At 32.3% G+C, this 23,481-nt stretch overlaps 1 protein-coding gene across 3 annotated transcripts; it reads left to right on the forward strand.

Moving 5' to 3' along the window:
- Window positions 1-2,209: 2,209 nt before the first annotated feature.
- Window positions 2,210-17,510, forward strand: LOC139488620 (carbohydrate sulfotransferase 11-like). Of its 3 annotated transcripts, XM_071274351.1 has the most exons (6): window positions 2,210-2,264; window positions 2,857-2,921; window positions 5,320-5,522; window positions 9,206-9,237; window positions 14,904-15,101; window positions 16,224-17,510. In XM_071274351.1, exons 3-6 carry the CDS (start codon window positions 5,402-5,404, stop codon window positions 17,124-17,126), a joined length of 1,254 nt encoding a protein of 417 aa, XP_071130452.1. In that variant the 5' UTR covers window positions 2,210-2,264; window positions 2,857-2,921; window positions 5,320-5,401; the 3' UTR covers window positions 17,127-17,510. The 3 variants fall into 3 exon arrangements, with proteins under 3 accessions (XP_071130452.1, XP_071130453.1, XP_071130451.1); XM_071274352.1 differs by lacking the exons at window positions 2,210-2,264; window positions 2,857-2,921 and adding an exon at window positions 2,742-2,816; XM_071274350.1 differs by lacking the exons at window positions 2,210-2,264; window positions 2,857-2,921 and having other exon boundaries at window positions 5,210-5,522.
- The last annotated feature ends 5,971 nt before the right edge of the window (window positions 17,511-23,481 follow it).

Here is a 23,481-nt window from a genome sequence, read left to right on the forward strand (position 1 = left end):
CTCTTATAACTTGTACTCGTTCATAGATGGATGTATTGTTTCATATTGAATGTATTCAAATGCGGCACTGTTTATTTATTGTAAATACTTTATTAGCATGAACTTCGTGAAGTTCCAGTCGCAGTTTGGATTTGAGTTACTTTTCTTTGGGCAGTCTTTTTGTAGATCTTAGAATGATGAATAAAGAATGTGCCATTTTTAAATTTGCACAAAAAGGTTGCTGAATGTTTCATTGTCTCAATGGGACATGATTGCATATGATATAAAGTCAAACATTACACTATGTTTAAGTTTTCAAAACATCCACATAGATTGAGAGCCTATTTAATTTATAACCTTCATTTTTATAAAGGGTGTTTGTGAGTCGTCAGAAAGTTCCAGACGTAGTTTGAGTTTGAGTTACCTTTCTTTATGCAGTCTATATATGATCGAAATAAAAATACTGTGTATCTACTACTGCTCAAACTTAGAATATTGAGCCAATTCAAAATTCACACAAAAAGGTTGTTGAATGTATAATAATCGAAATGTGACATGATTTCTTATGTTATTATGTTAGTCATGACATAACGTTTTAAGTTTTCTGAAAATCCACATATTTTAAGACAATATTTAATGTATTAACTTCATTTTTATGAAGGATAAAGATAATCCGTCATAATGAGAATAAAGCTTCAATTGATTGTGAAATCATAAGTAGTTCAGTTATGTTAAAATTCAGACAGTTGCATTGTTTGCAAACTTCCATGGACCAGGTCATAGCTGAATGTCACGAAAATAGCAGGTTTTGGCACATGGTATAGATAGAAAAAAATGCATACAATGCAAAAAACTGACAAAGTGCATATGATTGCATTATCAATTTGTACAGAAACTTATGTTTCCCTAGTTAAGAAACGAAGAATAATTTGGAGGGATTTTTTACACCCCCAAAATGTTTACCATATTTTAAAACTTGAAGTGTTTTTATTTACTCAATGTCGTAAATTTCAGATCATGTTGTGCATTGTCTACAATCATATATGCGCTCACAGTTCGGGCACTATTTATCTGAATGGGAGTGTTGCAAATTTTCTTTGAGTAGTATACATTTTGACTATAAGGTTTACCTAGAGCGCGTTTTAGGTATTATTGAAGTACAGAAACTTTAAATAAACTAAACATTCTTTTCAAGATATTCTAGATTGTTTGAATATTAACTACTTCCATATTCATATTGATCGAAATGTCAACGAAATTTCCTGATAACAATTATGTCATAAACCACTCAAAGTATGTCAAACAGTGTACTTTTTATTATAATAAAGTATGAAATATGAAATTAAATAGTTTTGTCTCTAAGTTGAAAAGCCCATATATAGAATATTATATAATGAACTTGCAAGCTCAATCTAAAAATAAAACTTGGGACAATACTTCACCAATATTCATGCAATATCCAGACTAAAGTATAACCGTAATTCACATGTATGTTTGTTCGTCTTCCATGATAGTAATTGCAATTTTTTTAATACGGATTATTCTAGAAAGACAAAATGTAGGACAACTCCTATAATTATAATACCCTTCTGTAAAACAATAAACGTTAAATATTATGTTAAATGGACATTTTCTACGATTATCACAAATGACATTTTTTTTTATTCAAACAGCAATAAAAAAGCGGAGAATTGATATTAATTATTCGCTAAATGCAGCCACTTTGATTCAATTTTGTGAATATAAGCAAATAGATATCGCTGATATATTATTGTATTGCAAGACAATGATTCGTCCTCATCTGGGTCGATGTGCACGCAACCGATTTTTGAATTCCACTTTTTGTGTGTGAGATTGGTTTTTCCATGTGCTCAGCATATTCAGTTATCAAAAGGTAATTTTAGTCAACATTTTAGTAATGTTACTGAGTCTGCGTCAATTCGTCGGTAATACATTTGGCACGTAAAAGATCCTTCAAAATTAAAGCTAAGAAATTCCGAAAGGACATTTCTTAATATGCGTTATCAACAATTTGCAGTGATTTGTATGGCTATCAAAATCCTCGCTTGAAGTTATTTTATATAAAATTCTAAGTATAACCAGAATAACGTTATGTTATGCAATTTTTTTTTACATACACTGCACTAAATATAATGTCATTGTATTTGATAAGTGAATCGTTCAATTTGTAAATAAACTGCGTTCAGTATGTTTTTGTATCTTAAGAAATCAAGATTGCAGAAAGGATTCGACCATCGATCGATCACAAACCGGTTACAAACCAGGTAAATATGTCACCATAACAACGTAAACAACAATTCATCATAATCCCAATTAGCGATTGTATTTTAATAAATTAATTCTTTTCCTAATATTGAAACTGACACATACAGTGACAATAATTATTAAATTGTACTGTTTATAATTTGATAAATACAAGTGTTTAACTTAGAAAAATACATTTTAACAGCTTCATTTAATTCTGTCTTATTCTCAAAACTATAATTAATGTCTTTCCAAGAAATGAAGGGAAATAAATAAATGTATGTTGTTTTATTTAAATGTATACATGTACGAAATTATTGATCGAGGGGAATCATCCGAATGTCACACTGACTGCGTGTCAAAACTTAGATGATAGTTCAATGGAGACAAAAACATTTTTAACAGATACAATTAAACACCATGAGTTATAGAAATGTTTACTAGACACCGTTGTTTGTATATAAATCAATATCAAGGTAGATACACTATTTTTTAACAAACTATATATTGACCATGTTAGGGTAGCGTGTGGAAGCATAATTATTAAGATAGTAATGAAATATCGCTTTGAAGTAAGTAATATAGATTTTCTTTCATTATTTAAAAAAACAGGTATGACATGCCGAACAATGGAATATACATTGTAAGCTATCGGTTGTGAAACAGAATCTGTTATTGTAAGTAAAAGTATATAATATTATATCAAACAAGTTTAATAATTTAATATTATTGATATGGATGAAGTTAGTTGAGTTTGACCATTCCCTCTACATTGGTTGGGGTTTAATGGTCAACACAGTGTTTGTTATTCGCTCCATATAAATTGTCGGTCTTGTGATTTAAATGTAAAAGGTACATTTTAAATATTTTAATGTTGAATAAAAAATCTTATAAACCTGAATTGTATTTAAATTTAATATGTAAAATAAGTATTTTGTCACTGAGTAAAATGTTTGTATTTGACTGAAAATTCATATCCCTTCAATTTATGTTTTTATGAATATTTTATTACTTTATTAATATTTTAAGTTGTTCTACTACATTATAAATGTATACAAATAAAATTTGACATAAAATAATTAATATTTGAACAATTCATTGTTTTATTTCTCTACATGTATGTTAAACCCATGAATAAATGGGTCCTCTTTTTTTTTTTTTTTATTAAGTCGTAGAAACGACATACATTTTACCTTGAGGCTGTGTATAATAAAATACATTAACATCCGTTCGGGAAAATATTTTATTCCGTATTTTCATATTTTGTGTTATAAGATAATGTGAACAAGGAAGATAATGATGAATATCTCAGACTAACTTACATTTCTCTTATCACTTCTATAAGATGTTACGCTGATATGAAAAACAATTGACATTTCTACTAATATTGGCTAAAAGAAAAAGTGAGGATAACAACCAATCAGGCAGTAAACCCACGACACGAAAAAGACACCTTAAAGTTCAGCAACATGATTTTTATACGCCTGTCAAAATTTTCACGGGACGTATTATGGTGTACAAATGTCCGGCGTCCGTCCGTCTGTCTGTCCGTTTGTATGTCTGTCTGTCTGTCCGGCGTCCACATGTCGCACCGTAACTTAAGAACCGCTTATTCGAATTTCATGAAACTTGACATAGTTGTTTCTTTTGATGTTCAAACGATCTGTATAGTTTTTGGGGGAAATAAGATTTAAAGTTTTTGAGTTGCGAGACTTTATAACTAAAACAGGGGTGTGTTTTTTTCACATGTCGCGCTGTATCTCAAAACGATTTTATGATTATTGCTAAAATCTTTACACACTTCTTAGATGTAATAATCTTAAGACGTTTGTACTTTTTGGTGATTATTCAAAATTTTATTTGAGAGTTATTGAGTTTTTTGTAAAAAAAAAAAGAGGGGGGTCACATGTCGCGCCGTATATAAAAAAACGATTTATGATTATTGCTTAAAACTTTACACACTTCTTAGTTATATTAATTTAAAGATCTGTAAATTTTTGGTGATGATTCAAAATTTTGTTTTAGAGTTATTGAGTTTTTTGTAAACAAAAAAGGAGGTTTTAACATGTCACATCGTATCGCAGAAACTATTTATGATTATTGCATAAAACTTCACACAGAAGACGAAGGGCGTATCATGTGCTCGTTGTGCAGCTGTTTATTTTCTTTAGACAAGTACAAAATGTATCTGCAATTTGGCAATCTCTAAATGACATGAATCTAAAAAGTTTGAATGATTTTAACAAAAAATATCTTTAAAGATAAATTTAGAGGGGTACCAAGGTGGTCGTTTGTGGGGAAGAAAACTGATGATTGTTTTGTGAATAACTGGAGTGGGGCCCCTATTATTGGAGTCATGTGGGCCCCTCTTTATGAACATGTCTGGATCCGCCACTGAAACTATAAATACATATCTTTTTATTTTCAGCTACTTTTCGAGTGTGTGAATGCTAATTCTAAAAGACAACGACTGACCCGTTTCTTTAACGTTTCGCATGCACATGGACATGCGTAGATCATAAAACATTTACCATACAAACATGACAAACAATAGGAAATAAATAAATAATTAGATCGATTTTGTTTTATGGTATTCAGTTTGAATTTGATATTTTTAGAGTTAATTATGTAAAAATATACTGTTGTCTTATTACTATTAAAGTTCTTATTTCTAAAATAGTTTTAATACAATCAAATTCAAAGCAAATATTGATATTTCAAACTTAAATGCCAGTTAATAAGTACTAATATTTAACGATTTAAGATAGAATCTATTCAAAAATTGATAAGACAGTTTAATGGTATAGCGAATAAACTGTTTGAAATAGATTACAGAATTAAAATACGTGTATTTATTTGACTGGATTAAAAAGTATACATACTACTACATAGAAATACTTCTTTTTTGGTCGATTTGCTTCGCTACCCGTAAGTAAATACATCAAAAATAATTTCTATACGTGTACTTTGTTTACTAAGGCAACGAACCGATACATTTTTTAAACGAAGCTGTGATTTAAACTAGGGCGTAGTTTCCCGACTGATCAATGGATTCATGGATTTTTTTTCTTTCAGGATATATCTGACGAATCCAATGATTTAAATCGATAACACCCTTTCCTGATGGAACTTTGGAAGTGTAGAAATACTTATAAAGATGCGACTATATATGATAAAACGATATGTTTTCTTCGTGTTACTTATGACGACCATAATTTTAATATCAGTATCTCTACATGGAAACATGGTAACACAGAATAACTCTGGTTCAGAAACAGGTTTGTAAAAAAGAAATTTATAAATAATATTTTTTTAATTTTGAAAGAAGGTGAAATGTGTAATTGAGCTACAATGTTGTGATGAGTAAATTAATTGTTGAAATCATTTTTCATTTTGTTACATTGTACTCCCATACGTTTTATGTAGATATAAAACGATGTGGTATAAGTGTCAATGAGACAACTCTTCATCCAAGTCACTATTTGTAAACTATTATAAATCAAAGAAGGGCATTCAACACGAAGCCTTAGCTCACACCGAACAAGTTCATGTGTACATGTATTTACACTTTATGGTCTCACTGCTGTTTATAGTGATCATGGCTGTTTGTGGTGGTTTAGACATATCAGATTTCTCCACTGAAATCTGCCTGTATCCTTAGGTCCGAGTACACAGTTATTTCGTAGTGCATTTCTTTTAGACAATAAATGAAAATTTTAAAAATCCCAACTGCGCTTTCTCAATAATATTTTTACAGTGTGTTGTACTACTTTTGGGACAAATTATATCAAAATTATAGAAAACTTCATCAGCTCTAACTCAAAATATGGACAATTTTATGTTAAGGGGGTCTTGAAATCTTTTGACAGCTTCCGAAGTGCTAATTTTTTACCTTTTTTCAGCTGGTCCAGGACCTAATCACTACTTTACATTAATATTTATGACCCAATTTTTTTTACAGTGTCATTTCACCCCCAACTTGCTATATGAGGCATAAAACATGGAGAAATAAATTTGGAAGGGGTATAACAAAAATTGGCAAGTAACACACTGTCCACACTAAGGACTATTATTCGTGGACATCGAAAATCAAAGGACGATAACTGTGTACTCGGACCTGTATCATGAATCAGACTGAGGGTAAAGGTGTGTTAACATTTTTGTGGTTTCAGTCTTATTACAAGATGGCATACGTCTTCTCTTGATTCAATTATTTATTAATTTTCACTTTATGATAATCCAACCAATAATAAATTGAAGATAGGAGAAACACTTCGACCTTTGTTGGACGAATGTAAACAATTTGAGTGTGTAAAACACTCATCACAATTCGCAAATAAGACTTAAATACCTGAATCGATATGGATCTTATTTTAAAAGTAGAATATTAAAATTTAAACCTTAGTATTATTTTACAATGTGTGTCTATGTACTGATTTGGCTAAATTTAAATCGAGAGACCGTACGTATTCAACCGAATACGATCGGAATTTAATGACCCGGATAATGATGAGGGTGTTGTTGTGAAACTCCATTGACAAATTGAATAAAGACACACTCAGTTAAATTGTTGTAACGGTTTTTGATTAACTCATACCACACCCCTCTTACATTTGTAATCGCACAAAATAAAACTGTTTTATTTGCGTAATAGCAACGCTATCAGGAAATTTAAGGGTATGATTTTCCACAAACAAGTTTGGAACATTACTTATAGTATAGACTTTCGTTTGTAATCGATGCATGATGGAGGCGAAATATACCAAAGGGACATCGACATTCAAACTCACAAGTCTAAGATAAACTGGCGACAAATGATAAAAAAAATAAATGTATTTGCACTTAATAAAAGAGCTTCAGAAGCACAATATAAAATCTTTATCAAATGCATTTCCTCTAATGTTCATAAACATTTAGGGACGTTAAGAAATCAACATTCAATCACTTACTTATGGTTGCCAATAAAAAATATTTCCGTTAGAGATTACAAAGAATGAACATATTAACAACTACATGTATTGTTCACTGAATGACCTTAAAAAATGAGCAAATCCAATACCGTTTCGAGAAGTACTCTTAAGTCCCTGACATGAAAAAAAGTGAAACAATCCATAGTCTGGTTTGTGCTTAAGGTGGTACCTAACACTACAGGGCTATAACTCTGTAAAATCAGCTAAACGTTTTAATTACGTTGTGTTGTTAAGGGAACATTAAGCTTCTCAATGATCAAAATTGGTGTTTGTCAAACTACTATATAACCAGTGTAATTTTTCTGACAAAACGGTTGGTTTAAAGGGTCAAAGTAAATACTTTCTCAAAATTTTATGAAAATTAAATGAGCCAAATTAATTTTAGCAAAAGTGTTGGGTACCACCTTAAACTTAAACTTAAATTATAATCCTGGTACCTTTGATAACTAGTTAAACAATGTACGAAAAAATATGACAGTAAGCAACCGACGACAACCACTGAATTGCAGGGTCCCGATTTTGGACAGACACTTTAGGAATATGGCAAGGTTAAATGTATTAGATTAAGGAGAGCTAAACTGTCCCATAACCGGGGATAGTGAGTGTTACAAAACCGTAAAACAAAACAAAAAACAACCTGAAAATATATTCATTATGTACAAATCTGTGAAAATGTAATATCTGTGTTCCATTGTAAGGCCGACTTCCCTTGTATTTATTTCGTAGCAGGGTAATTGTCAAAGTTTCCTTAACTCTTATATATAATGCAAGGATTTTTATTTTCTTGAACTAAGCCAAATTATAGAATACCGTATGATCATAGATTGCACAAACTTCAGTCCCAATAGTCAACTTTGGCATCATTCGAGATTTGATTTTTAAATGAAAATTTGTGAATTTCAAATCAAATTTTGCATGCTATGAAATAAAATAAGTACAAATGTATTTTGAAATTTTTGTGTTTCCGAAGTGCTTTATCAGGTGCAAACTCATTTTGGTCACAGGTGTTTTCCTGTCCAAAACTCTAGAAGCCATAACATGTCAGTTTTATTGGCTTGTTTACCAGAAATGTGTAGGACTGAATATCTATTTTAATTTTAAGGATATGAAAAACATGTTAAACAAATTTTTAGCATAACTGTGTAGAACTTTTTGAATTTGACTCTATAAATGAAACCATTTAAGTAAATGGTCCGACCGACTTGTTCATAACTAGCATGTTCAATTTTTGCGATTTTTAGCTAAAAATACTATTTTGAATTATATGTTGACCATTTATCTAGCATAATGATTGATTTGAGTTGTTGGGATGTTGCATGATCTATTGAATGTACCTTACAATGTACATATTAGTATAAATCGACTTATTTATCAAATATAGACTGAATTGTACATTGACCTTTAATGGTTTACTTTTATAAATTGTTATTTGGATGGAGAGTTGTCTCATTGGCACTCACACCACATCTTCCTATACCTAATGAATGCCAATTCTTCCACTGATTGATTTATTGTTGGTTGCTTAACCCCCAGTAACAATTATTTCTAGATGTTAGAGATAAATTTCTCTCTCTGAAATGATCTTAAATGAACACGCATATAGATTATACCATGGTTTTCCCGTTTAAATGGTTTTACACTTAGTCTAGTCATTTTTGGGGCCCTTTATAGCTTGCTGTTTGATGTGAGCCAATGCTTCGTTTTGAAGACTGTACTTTGACGTTTAATGGTTTACTTTTACAAATTTTGACTTAGACGGAGAGTTGCCTCATTGGGACTCATACCACATCTTCTAATATCTGTATAAGATGTGTATATACTTAAAAAACAATTGTTATACTAACACACAAGCAGAATGTTTAGGTTAGCAGACATACGGGATATTTTGTTTATTGTTAGAAATTGTCAACCATTCAAACACTTGTGTGTAAAGAATTCAAAACATATATCTTCGACTTAAGGATTATATCTTTCTTTTGTTTTCCTTTTAGGTGACATGCTGATTCAACACACAGATGAAAAGGTAAAATTTATCTTTATATTGATTTATCATTTAAAGTAAAAAAAAAGATTTATAGTTGCAGAGTATTGATAAATCATTTGAACTATGTTAAAGTCTCTCTTTCAGTCGCCGGTGTGGTGGTATGGATGGGGATCAGTTACTGGAACTTCTTATTTTAGAACAGTTTAAAGCAGTTTTTTCCATCTTGAAAAGTAACACGTAAATAAAAAAAAAGAAGATGTGGTATGATTGTTAATGATGAGACAACTCATTACAAGAAACCAGATGACACAGAAATTAACAACTACAAGTCACTCAAATATTCTTTATTTTATGTATTTTTGCTATTTTTTTCCTTCTTTTTGACAACTATTAACTATTTTGCCCCATTCAGACCCTCTTTACTGTTTCGTCGTTTTTTTTGGTTATTATATATGATCTTAAAAACTTGAAGGTTAGTATTGCTGTACTTAGTTACATGTAAAATTACACTCTTTGGTAGTAACATTTTAATTTATAACCTTTTCTATTGCGTTGTATTTGCAATAAAATATCTGAAGATTTTTTTTATCCCCGGTGATATTGGCCCTAGTAAGTTTTAATGATTTATGTTTTTTACTTCTAAAACCCTCAGGCAAACACGGCAAGTCAATACAAAATAACAATTGTTACTTTGTATGATAACAATGACATTAATCCGTTTTTCAATTACGGTCTATTGTTACTTTAACACTTTCACTTTATTATTATGTAAATTAAATCTTAATTCTTTGGCAACCTGTAAACATTGTCTATCTTTATAATGTGTCGGCTGAAGTTAAGTCTTCAGTCGGAGTCAGCCTTTTGAACTGACACCATCCGTTAATTAAAGTGAAAATAAAATCCGTACTGAAAGTCTTCGTTTCTATTCGCTCTACCAGTCTGTGAGTTAGTTCCCCCAGTGGATGTATGTTCAATAGACAGGGGACCAGTCTTCGGTCAATGTCATTCGTTCGGCATCTTCGCCAGTTTCAGCAACAGAACCTCAGTTGCACTGTATCGTATCAAACATTCCAGTAGCAACAACGTTGTCACACATACGATATCGTGGCAACCGTTGGCCAAACAATCATATCGTCTGTATATAGTAATATTCATTTAAGAAGAAAACTGGTTTTGAATAAATAAAAAGCGACCAATATATGACATGTAAACCAAAGTTCTTCGGAGTAAAAATACATTTAACATGTAGAGACAGCAAAAATCAATGACGTAGTTCGTAAATATGTGGCGGTATTAAATTAGTTTTAACAATTTTCACAATTACTCCTTAACAATATTACGTGATTATCCCCCACTTAATTTGATCATTAAAGTGATTGATCTGTACTAGAACATAATAACAGGATTTTGAACTTTTGACACTGCATTAATTTGTTATAAGAAACTTCCGTAAATTGACATTATAATTAATTTCAAAATCAATGTCGAGACATAACAATAATATGTATTGTACAATATAGTATGAGTTATTATAGGTAACAGGAATTTACCGATATTCAAACCCATTAAAAAGATCCTGAAATCGTAAAAATGGATTTTAACATCGATAAAATACTACATGTAACCTTTAATTTATACCGAGTTAAAAATAAAGCACAAAAACTGATAGAATTTCAAAAATGAGCGAGACCTGGTGCATTGTCCAGCGGCAAAGAGTACCTGCGATTCAGCACATCAACATGCGAAAGACTTTAAGCCATGCTACAAATGTATGAACTTGTCCAAAATGCAGAGCTGGATTTCTAATGTGCTTATTGCACGAGAAAAAAAATTCACAGTTAGACATGTCATCATAGTTCCCGGACACTTTATTTTGACTTTAAGTCGTTCAGTTATTTCGTATGCTTAACTTGACGCAACACATATCAATTTTCACAAGTCTTCGGTCTGATCCGACCGGTGATTGAACCAAAGACCTTACGCACTCGAGATGAACGCGCTTCAACGAAAACACATTTGCGGCTTATTATGCTAGTTCAGTAACAGATGCATGATCATTAACTGACATGTCACAAGGTCTTTTTTAGAATCAAGAACCACTACACAGTATATAAATCCGAATGTCTATAGACATATATGTTTACATGTAAAAACAAAACTTGTGATAATTTAAACAGACAATCAATCAATCAGAAATGCTGTGTTTATGGTTTTGGATGAAGGATCAGCACTCAAATTGTATAACATGATCTTACTTTTCGCTATTATTGAAAACTCATTAGTTAACACAAAGACCTAAAGCTTCACATCGACCCATTATTTCTCAATGGACAAACATGTTTTATGGACAATCAAAGACATTCGGCTTATATTGAACGTAAAGCAGAGTTTATTAATCTATCGAATCGACTCTTGCGCAAGTAATCAGAATGAAAATCTATGTTTACTTAGTTTCATAACAAAAACACAATAAACAAACTGAAAATTCGTAATTAAGATGTGTGTCATTAAAATCATGAGAGGACCAAATGTACTAAGCAGCATTCGTCACAACTCGGCCGATTCAGTACCTTCACCTAGAGGGAGAGTAGCGGAGTCTCCCGAGGATTGCCGATTGTACTGAGCAGCATTCGTCACAACTCGGCCGATTCAGTACCTTCACCTAGAGGTAGAGTAGCGGAGTCTCCCGAGGATTGCCGATTGTACTGAGCAGCATTCGTCACAACTCGGCCGATTCAGTACCTTCACCTAGAGGGAGAGTAGCGGAGTCTCCCGAGGATTGCCGATTGTACTGAGCAGCATTCGTCACAACTCGGACGATTCAGTACCTTCACCTAGAGGGAGAGTAGCGAAGTCCCCCGAGGATTGCTGATTGTACTGAGCAGCATTCGTCACAACTCGGCCGATTCAGTACCTTCACCTAGAGGGAGAGTAGCGGAGTCCCCCGAGGATTGCCGATTGTACTGAGCAGCATTCGTCACAACTCGGCCGATTCAGTACCTTCACCTAGAGGGAGAGTAGCGGAGTCCCCCGAGGATTGCCGATTGTACTGAGCAGCATTCGTCACAACTCGGCCGATTTAGTACCTTCATCTAGAGGGAGAGTAGCGGAGTCCCCCAAGGATTGCCGATTGTACTGAGCAGCATTCGTCACAACTCGGCCGATTCAGTACCTTCATCTAGAGGGAGAGTAGCGGAGTCCCCCGAGGATTGCCGATTGTACTGAGCAGCATTCGTCACAACTCGGCCGATTCAGTACCTTCACCTAGAGGGAGAGTAGCGGAGTCCCCCGAGGATTGCCGATTGTACTGAGCAGCATTCGTCACAACTCGGCCGATTCAGTACCTTCACCTAGAGGGAGAGTAGCGGAGTCCCCCGAGGATTGCCGATTGTACTGAGCAGCATTCGTCACAACTCGGCCGATTCAGTACCTTCACCTAAAGGGAGAGTAGCGGAGTCCCCCGAGGATTGCCGATTGTACTGAGCAGCATTCGTCACAACTCGGCCGATTCAGTACCTTCACCTAGAGGGAGATTAGCGGAGTCCCCCGAGGATTGCCGATTGTACTGAGCAGTTGATACTTTTTGGAACAGGTTTGACAATGACCTCGGTGTACATGGAAGTTAATTCTCATCAGCCAACTGGTTAAGTGGTTATCATACATACTTTTGAATGTATCGTTATAAACTACCATCGAATTTATTAGGTGGGTCATTTTCAAAAATGTCGAATTTTCAGTACACCCATGCTAATTTTTTTTTTATTTCTAATGGAAATTTCAGTTGTAAGGGTTTAAATGAAAGCTTGTCGGATTTGTGATTCAGAACATTAATAATAAACACACCTTACATCTATTTTGATAAGATTAAACTGCATTTAAGTCCGATTTTGGGAGTATTTGTGTGCGTACATTATCAGAAAAACACATTTCAAATGATTTTTTTTCCGATTTTCTGATCGCCTTGATATCTGCAAAAGGGACTTTTTAAGAACGTTAATTATGATTCTAACGAAAAATCGTAGCTTCTTTATCATTGTATGTAACAGATTATCTACAAACTAAATTCAATCAGCGTACAGGAGGTTCATGTCTATCCTGTTACCGCTACTTAAATCAGTCGTTAAATTATTCTCCCTATAAATATTGAATCAGTCAGTGTTGATTTCAAAAATCCAAAGTAATCTTTACATTTAAAACACCTCGTTTCTTGAACGACAGTGTATAGAAAAGAAATTTCAAGACATTTAGTGAAAAAAATAGAGCGTACTTTTTTTCATGTCTATGCTGTTATCAACCATTTTGATTATTACACTAACAGTATGGTTGTAAAAAGTGCAATAACGTGTTGGAAACCAAATTCACAATAGAAAACCATAATCACTTCACCAAAGGGAGTAGTTATTTCACAACAGCAATCAAAAACGAAAAAATTTGTCTATCCTGTTATGTCTATCCTGTTACTATGGTTGCTATGGTTACGGTAACAGGATAGACAATTATAGACAAAAACGTCGTTAAATTTTTTATCTTAACATGTAGGTGGGAAACGAATGAAATATTTCATTGTTTGAACTCATCTTAAGGTTATAACGTCTTAATCTTCCCAATTAAGCATTTGCAGGTGCAATACTGATATCGGTAACAGGATAGACAAAAAGGTAACAGGATAGACTTTTATATAGTGATATATCAGAAACGTACGTTCCTGTTACCATAAACGGAAAAGTAAATTAACTTATCAGGGATTTACTTGATGTTGGGTTTATTTGAAAGGGTGAAAAAAGGCCGAACAATATAAATTGTTATCTTAGACTTGCATTACTGGTGGTAATTTTTACAACCTTTGAAAACCAATTTTTAGAGCCATTTTTCAGTACAACGTAGAAAATTGGCAAATAATCTTTTATTTTACAGAATGAATATATATAGAAGTTTATTCTCTTGAAAACTATCTAATTGGTAACGTAAAACAAGCTTAACATTTTATCTAAACCTTTTCTTAATAACCCAAAATTTCTTTTGAAAATGGTAACAGGATAGACAAAATATTGTACCACCGATCAAAAAATGTTTCAAGATATTTTGTATGACATCATTAAGATTGCATCTTTTAATATGTTGTTCTTAAAGTACAGTAACTGTTTGTTTTGATTTGCTTATGTAGAGGGTTGTTTGAATAAGTAACTTTTAATAAAAATTTTAATTTCAAAATTCGACATTTTTTGGAAATGACCCAGGTGCTTTACATTTGGTCTCAAATACATAAAAAAAAAATCAGTCTTAATTGTCGCATTCGACACACTTCGGGAGATTCAACAATCTAAAATTATAGATGTAAGGTAACGAAGTCTATCGAGGAGTGCCGATTGTCTCTAACTGTTTATAAAAATCTAATATAACCAGACGGAATTACGACCTTACTTATGGATAATAACATATAATTTAATATAAAGCAAAATTTACAATCATGATGTACCACATTTGAACTAGTTTGTAAATTAAATTATCTGTCTATTCAATACGGAACTATTTATGCCCGATGATATGGGAAACCTTTTATGTTCTTTATCTGATTTCGACCATCCGCAAAAAGTTTCATAATAATTTAGCATGTCCTTGATATAGAACGTTGAACCATAATTGAAAAGAAATCTTTCAAAAGATTGAATATCATGTTACCTAACTTTTTTTATTCTATTTTTCAGATTATAGAAGATCCTAACTTGAAAGTATTCAACGATAGACGTAATACAATGATAAATGCCTGCAGTAGTAATGAAAGCTATACAGTTAAGAATACCGAAGGCACTCTTAGGAGTCATTTTGTTATAGACAGAAACCATAAATTTATATATTGTGCAATGGAAAAAATAGGTTCGACGTTCTGGAGACGACTTTTTCAGGTAATAAACCATCAAGTAGAAATTTAATATAAGGAAAAACACAACAAACCAGCTACAAGTAACACGACACGTCATTTGAAAGTTTTCAACAATATAAAAATGGAGACTATAAATCGCAGCCAGTTTAAAAAGTCATGAATATCCGAGTACTCCCAATATATTGAAAGTAAAAAAAAAAAATCAACAAAAAAAAACAACAAAAAACCCAACATTTAGATTTAACAAAAGACAATGCAACCCTTGGTAAGGTTCTCGACGTGTCACAAGTAAATACATATAAGCATTAGGTGAAGATAAATTAGTTTTTAAACATTTCAACTATTTCCATTTATAATCCATTATCAGTGGATTAACTCATAAAAAAGAAGAGGAAAAAAATTGTACAGGAAAAACACTTGAAACTATTATGATATCGATATAGCAGGAAAAACACTTGAAACTATTATGATATCGATATAGCAGGAAAAACACTTGAAACTATTATGATATCGATATAGCAGGAAAAACACTTGAAACTATTATGATATCGATATAGCAGGAAAAACACTTGAAACTATTATGATATCGATATAGCAAAAGACTACAAAACTAAACAACCATAGTGTAACGCTGTATATTAAAATGATCGCTGAAAGCAAGCTTGGAGTGCTTTCCCTGTTGTTCAAATTTAGGACCATTGACTGGTTATAAAAAGTCCGTCTTGTATACATTTAGCCTTATATGGACGAACACATTTGTGCTAGAATGATGACTACAACGTACTTTATAATACAGATTAACTTGTTTGTGTTTATATACATTGTACATGTGTATGTACAAAAGAGGGGCGAAAGATACCAAAAGGACAATCTCATAGATCGAAAATAAAATGAAAACGCCATGGCTTAAAAATTAAAAGACAAACAGACAAATAGTACACAAGACACAAAATAGAAAACTAAAGACTAAGCAACACGAAACCCACCAAAAACCGAGGGTCCCTAGGCGAGAACTTATTCCAACAGTAAGGGTCAAAGGAAAGGTAACGGGATAACATATGAAAACAATACGATTCACATAGAGTACATGCACATACACATGTATTCGACCTGATCATTTATTAATAATTTCGTGTATTTACAGATTATTTCTGGTTCATCGAAGAAAAAGAGTCCATTTGATATTCCTCCAGGTGCAGCCCTGGGAGGGCATCAAGAAACTTTCAAATCATTATCATTTGATGACATTCATTCAGCTCTAGGTTCATCGAAAAAGTTTATAATTGTTAGGGATCCATACGCACGTCTGTATTCGGGATACATGGATAAACTTTTCTCAGCGAATCTTATGTTCTGGGAGAGCATAGGAAAATTTGGTGTGGAAAACTTTCGAGATAAACCTTCAAATATTAGTAAAAAATGTGGACATGATTTGACGTTTACAGAATTCATTAAATATTTCATTCATTCGGAAACTTATAATAAAAGACGAGACGGACATTTTCTGCCAATGTATGACCATTGTCGTCCGTGTGAAATTAAATACGATATCATTGCCAAAATGGAATCCATGTCAAAAGACACATTGAGCGTGCTGAAGATATTAAATATGACAGATCTGCATGATACTCTTGCACAACAATTTACCGAAGATACTCGTGATGATTCTTTCATCGACCAAACAAAAATATTATTTGGCTCTTTTGCCAGAACTAAAAACTGTTTAAGTATTTATGAAAACCAAAAGCGAATGTGGACAAAGTTTAAATCAAGAGGCTTAATAAGTAAATATGCAGAGTTTCCATTTCAAGAAAGTGAAAGTGTAAGTTTAACGAAGGAAAAATATATAAAAGCTTTACAACAAGCTGTTAAAGAATCGAATGACAAGGTAAAATCTAGACAATATCGAAATGATTATTTACAGGATGCATTTATGTCAGTGCCAAAAGACGTTCTAAGGCGGTTACATGCTATTTTACGGACGGATTGTGTGATATTCGGATATGATTGTGATAGTCATCTGTGGGTAAAGAATGCTTTCCATTGATTCTATATCAGTAGTTCATGAATCATTTCTTATAAATAAATTGTTTAAATAAATTGTTAAAGAGGGTATTTTAAATTTAGAGTGGTTTTTTTTTCTTTTTCTTAGAGCCCTAAAATGGATTAACAATCAGCAATTGATTACTTGCTATACTGTATGAATTGTTGCATACAAGTGCCATATTATTCCATCATCTTAGCGCATGTTGGCGAAAGGTAATTTCATGTAGACACTATCGAAATGATTATTTAAATGAAGCTTTGATGTCAGTGCCAAAAGACGTTCTTAGCATTCTATTTTACGGACGGATTTTCTGATATTTGGATATGATTGTGATATTCATCTGTGGGTGACGAATGCTCATTTGTTTTAAAAATAAATTGTTAACGAGGGTATTTTAAATTTTAAATTTTTTTTTTACAGTTTTTCACACATAAAAACCTTTTAACATGCAGTTTGATAAGTATCATTGACAATATCTATCTAATTGTTTACATTCACCAAAACTTTGCTTTTGTATGCTTATACAAGATCTATTGATAAGTTCGGTCTGCTTATATGTTTATCGTATTTAAAAACTTACGCTGAATTTTGTTCCAATTAACAAATGCATTTGTTAAAGCCTTGCCCCTTTAAATTTCCAAAAAAAAACCATATCAAAAAGACATATATACATAATTTTCATATACTCGGACGGGGACAGGACAATTATTTTCGCGTTTATACTGTGATAAATATTATACAAATATAGCCTTTGAATGAGGTCGATACTATACAAATATAGCCTTTGAATGAGGTCGATACTATACAAATATAGCCTTTGAATGAGGTCGATACAAGGATATATTGACCCGAAAGAAGTATATTGACTGAGGACGAAGTCCGAGGTCGATATACTTCTTTGGGTCGATATATCCTGTATTGACCTCATACAAAGGCTATATTTGTTATATTATTAATTTCCGACCATATATATGTATCAAAATCGTCATTTAGGTTTGTTGGAACTTTATAGATATTACATTGTCTCCTTGACAATAACAACATATTAGTTGTTATTTCATTTACTTTTTTTTTTGGACATCTTATGTATTTAAAGATTTTTTTTCGTCAAATAATCGATCACAGATATCATTTGTTTCAAAACGTTAACAATATCCTGAAATTCATTACATGACGTCACAAAGTATATCGGTTTTTAGATATTCTAAAAATAACCGTGCAATATGCTTTTTGCCGGTCAATATGCTTTTTGCTATCCGCCGTTTTCTCTCTACCTTCGAAAATATAGTTTAACATGTGACTATCCCTAAACGAATCAAATTTGTTAAAATATACGAATTAATAATATAAGGATATATTGACCCGAAAGAAGTATATTGACTGAGGACGAAGTCCGAGGTCGATATACTTCTTTGGGTCGATATATCCTGTATTGACCTCATACAAAGGCTATATTTGTTATATTATTAATTTCCGACCATATATATGTATCAAAATCGTCATTTAGGTTTGTTGGAACTTTATAGATATTACATTGTCTCCTTGACAATAACAACATATTAGTTGTTATTTCATTTACTTTTTTTTTTGGACATCTTATGTATTTAAAGATTTTTTTTTGTCAAATAATCGATCACAGATATCATTTGTTTCAAAACGTTAACAATATCCTGAAATTCATTACATGACGTCACAAAGTATATCGGTTTTTAGATATTCTAAAAATAACCGTGCAATATGCTTTTTGCCGATCAATATGCTTTTTGCTATCCGCCGTTTTCTCTCTACCTTCGAAAATATAGTTTAACATGTGACTATCCCTAAACGAATCAAATTTGTTAAAATATACGAATTAATAATATGATACTATAATATTTAGAGAGTCTCTACATAATATAGCAGTGATGGCCATGGAGAAGAAACTTTGAATTGATAGTTAGAAAATTAAATACACTTTAATATTTCTAATATAGATACGTTTGTTCAAAGTATACAGACATGCGAAAATAATGGAATATAACGGAAAAAAAATAATAACAGACTTTGAAAGAGAGAGAGGCCTTAAAAATATTGTCCTGTCTCCATGCACCTGTATGACTTCTGATATCATTTCTTAAATTCTCAAGATATAAAATCTTTTACAAAAATTCATCCTAAAATAGCTAACATACTTTCAACTAAGCTTAAAATGTCCGCGATTTCGCTTTTAAGTCAAACAGGACTTCCGATTTTAAATTAGCACATACATTTAATAAGAGTACTTGGGGACAGGACAATAATTATTTCTTTGATAGAGACTCTCCAAATAATATAGCAGCGATCGTCTAGGAGAAGAAATTGATAGCTAATAGCAAATACACTTTAAATCTAGTAGACGTATGTTCATAGTATTCAGAAACGCGAAAATAATGGAAATTTAATTTTCATAAAATTTTGACAAAATATTTACTTTGACCCTTTAACAAAAAAATAAAAATTTCCCAAAACATGAACACATACCAGAAAAAAACGTTGGATATGTAACAGCTAGACAAACAATAATTTTGATCATTGAGGAACTTATAATATTTCGCTTATCATAGAATGTGATTTTAAAAAACGTGCAGCTGATTCTTATAGAATTATCTCCCTATAGTGTTAGAATTTTCACAATTCAAGGAAGAAGGAAACTACTTGAAATAAACAAATAAACAGGGAAGATTGTGAAATTCAAATTAATATAAACAGTTCCTTTCAGCATACATTTGTTGAAGTGGCATTAATCTTATGATCACAAACCCTACTTGAAATACTCTTAAGAGGTGCACTGTTAGTACGACTGATAGTATTTTGTGGTAATATTAAAGCGATATATATATATATTAACTTTGATTTTGACTATTAAAGTTGAAAACATGGACATAAATGACATATTGAATGATAATTCGTCAATAACTAGCAGTGACTTTCAAAAATGGTTCAATTTGTCACAAATAAACAAAACTTTGATGATACATTACTTTCTTGCAAGACAATTACATTGTATTCTACTTCATTTGGATCCATGCATTCGACAAATCAGTTGGAGATTATTGCGCATGTGATCAGCATGATGTTATTAACAAAATGTCGGTTACAAAGCTGAAACTGCAGGCGGAAACCCGGTTGAAATAGAACAAAAGAATCGAAGCTCTTTGTTAGAGAAGGCGATAAATGCTTACTGCAATATCTACTATAGTAACAAAATTTTTTAAAGTAAATAGAAACAAATAAAATGCCAATTTTCTTCTCAATAACGAAAAAGTCTATTTTAAAAACGCCATTTGCATAAGGTTTCAATTTATCTATTACATAGTTAAGCAGAACAATTTGACATCAAGTCGACTACATGGGTATCTATCAAGTTGGATGTAGAAAATGCATAACTTCCAGGGGCGGATCCAGGAATTTGTCAGTGGGTGGTCACCTTTCGATTTTATTTTTATCGATATCATGAAAATAGTTACAACAATATAGAATACACAGATATATAAAAATGATTCCAATTTCATTTTTCTTGGATGCAAACATGTCAACGATCACATCAAGTTCTAAATCTAAATTGTAATGCACGTGCATCAGTGCATTAATTGAGTGATCGTAGTGATCTAATATAACGACTGTATTCAGGTTAAGAATTTATTTTTCAAAATGTTCAAGGTGCACCACTTTGGTACATGGTGCACCATTTTTAGCTCACCTGGCCTAAAAGGCCATGTGAGCTTTTCTCATCACTTGGCGTCCGTCGTCGACGTCGTCGTCGTCGTCGTCGTTAACAATTTTTCAAACATCTTCTCCTCTGAAACTAATGAATGGATTTGAATGAAACTTAAAATGATTGTTCCTTAGATTATCCTGCACAAAGTGTGTGCTTCGATTTTTGATCCGTCAAAAAACATGGCCGCCGTTACTTAAAATAGAACATAGGGGTCAAATGCAGTTTTTGGCTTATATCTCAAAAACGGAAGCATTTAGAGCAAATCTGACAAGGGGTAAAAATGTTCATTAGGTCAAGATCTATCAGCCCAGAAATTTTCAGATGAATCAAACAAACCATTGTTGGGTTGCTGCCACTTAATTGGTAATTTTAAGGAAATTTTGCAGTTTTTGGTCATTATCTTGAATATTATTATAGATGAAGATAAACTGTAAACAGCAAAAATGATCAGCAAAGTAAGATCTACAAATAGGTTAATATGACCAAAATTGTCAATTGACCCCTTAAGGTGTAAATGTCCTTTAATGACAATTTTTCACAATTTGCTCATCATATTTGCTAACTTTAAAAAATCTTCTCCTCTGAAACTACTGAATGGATTTGGATGAAACTTAGCATGATAGTTCCTTAGATTATCCTGCACAAAGTGTGTGCTTCGATTTTTGATCCGTCAAAAAACATGGCCGCCCTTACTTTAAATAGAACATAGGGGTCAAATGCAGTTTTTGGCTTATATCTCAAAAACGAAAGCATTTAGAGCAAATCTGACATGGAATAACTATATTTGGTACGTGCGTTCCTTGCAAGGTCCTCATGCCTGTCGGACAGTTTTCACTTGACCTCGACCTCATTTCATGGATCAGTGAACAACGTTAAATTTTCGTGGTCAAGTCCATATCTCAGATACTATAAGCAATAAGTCTAGTAGATTTGGTGTATAGAAGAACTGTAAAGTGTACATGTCCAACTGGCAGGTGTCATCTCACCTTGACCTCATTTTCATGGTTCAGTGGTTATAGTTAAGTTTTTGTGTTTTGGTCTGTTTTTCTTATACTATATGCAATAGGTCTACTAAAATTGGTGTATAGAATGATTGTAAGGTGTACATGTCTAGCTGACAGGTGTCATCTAACCTTGACCTCATTTTCATAATTCAGTGGTCAAAGTTAACTTTTTTAGTTTTGGTCTATTTTTTTAATACTTTATGCATTAGGTCAACTATATTTGGTGTATGAAAATATTTTATGATCTATATGTCGGTTACGCAGGTTTTATTTGAACTTGACCTCATTTTCACAGTCCATTGCTAAGTTTTAAGTGTTTGTGTTTTGGTCTCATTTTCTTTATTTATAAACAGTAAGTCATATATATTTGTAATATTGAAGAATTGTTAGCTGTACATGTTTGCCTGGCATGGTTCAATATGTTCAATAAGGCATTGTTTACCAGGTGAGCGATTCAGGCTCTTGAGAGCCTCTTGTTACAAACCCAGTTGGTGGTCACCGGCACCTGGTGACCACCCCCTGGATCCGCCTCTGACTTCCGATTTTTTTTTTTAAATACCACGGACGGAGAACATATCAATCTATAAGTTCAGTAATTTTCGTGTCTGGCTGCCCTTCCATTATATGACTCAAGAAAAAAATCTAAAAAAATGGATAACAATTGTATCGAAAAGAGAAAATCGAGTGCACCTTTTTATGTTAGGGCGTGTCTGAGTTGAATATTTTGTCTTGAAAACGTACAAAGCAAGAATATTTGATACATCATCTCATCATTCTTATATATCAAAGTTACAGGTTGACTTTATAAACTAAAAAATCACGGTACTAAAAGATGAAATACATGGGTCAGGTGAAATACCTATCTAATGAATCATAAAACAGAGTAGGTGTGTTCGAATAGCTATTTTTTTTACTAAAAGTACTTGACGACAGTCTTTCAAGTTGGATGATTAAAATGCATATCTTCGAAAATTGATAATTTTTTGTGTGTGATAACTAAGGTTTATAGTCTTCAACCACTAAAAAAAATCTAGTACTAGTAATACTACGAAGGACTATATCCATTCATTGCACATGTATCAATTCAGCCCTTCACGTCAAAAAGATACACAGATTAAAGGACATATTTCTTTTCATGCTTTGTCAAGTTGCTGTATCATTGACGTAAACAAGCACAAATTCGCCCTTTTTTAAAATTATTATTCATCGTTATCAACAGTATTGTAGACGGTTGACCATATGTTGGTCATTTTTAAAAAATATATCAACATCAAAATTCAATTGTCAACTAATTCAAAAAAGGTTCATGTTTTATCATTGAACCAATTCTGTTGATGTACAACTTTTATAAGTCTATTTTTCAGATTTCGATTACCTCCCCTTTTCCGCTATATCAAATTGAATTATTCACAGGCTGAAAGGAAGGCGTCTTTAAACAAGCTATTCACCCATAGCACATTTTTGATATGTATAACAGATTTACTCCGTCGTTTCTTGAGAACTTTATAAACATATATAAAGAATATACAAATCACTGGACCTTAATGGATTTAAATCTTGAAACAGCTTAACAATCAGCAATAATGATTGAATTATTGCTGAAAAGTGCTATATT

This window comes from Mytilus edulis, chromosome 9 (genome assembly GCF_963676685.1).
Source record: "Mytilus edulis chromosome 9, xbMytEdul2.2, whole genome shotgun sequence".
Classification (NCBI taxonomy): Eukaryota; Metazoa; Mollusca; class Bivalvia; order Mytilida; family Mytilidae; genus Mytilus; species Mytilus edulis.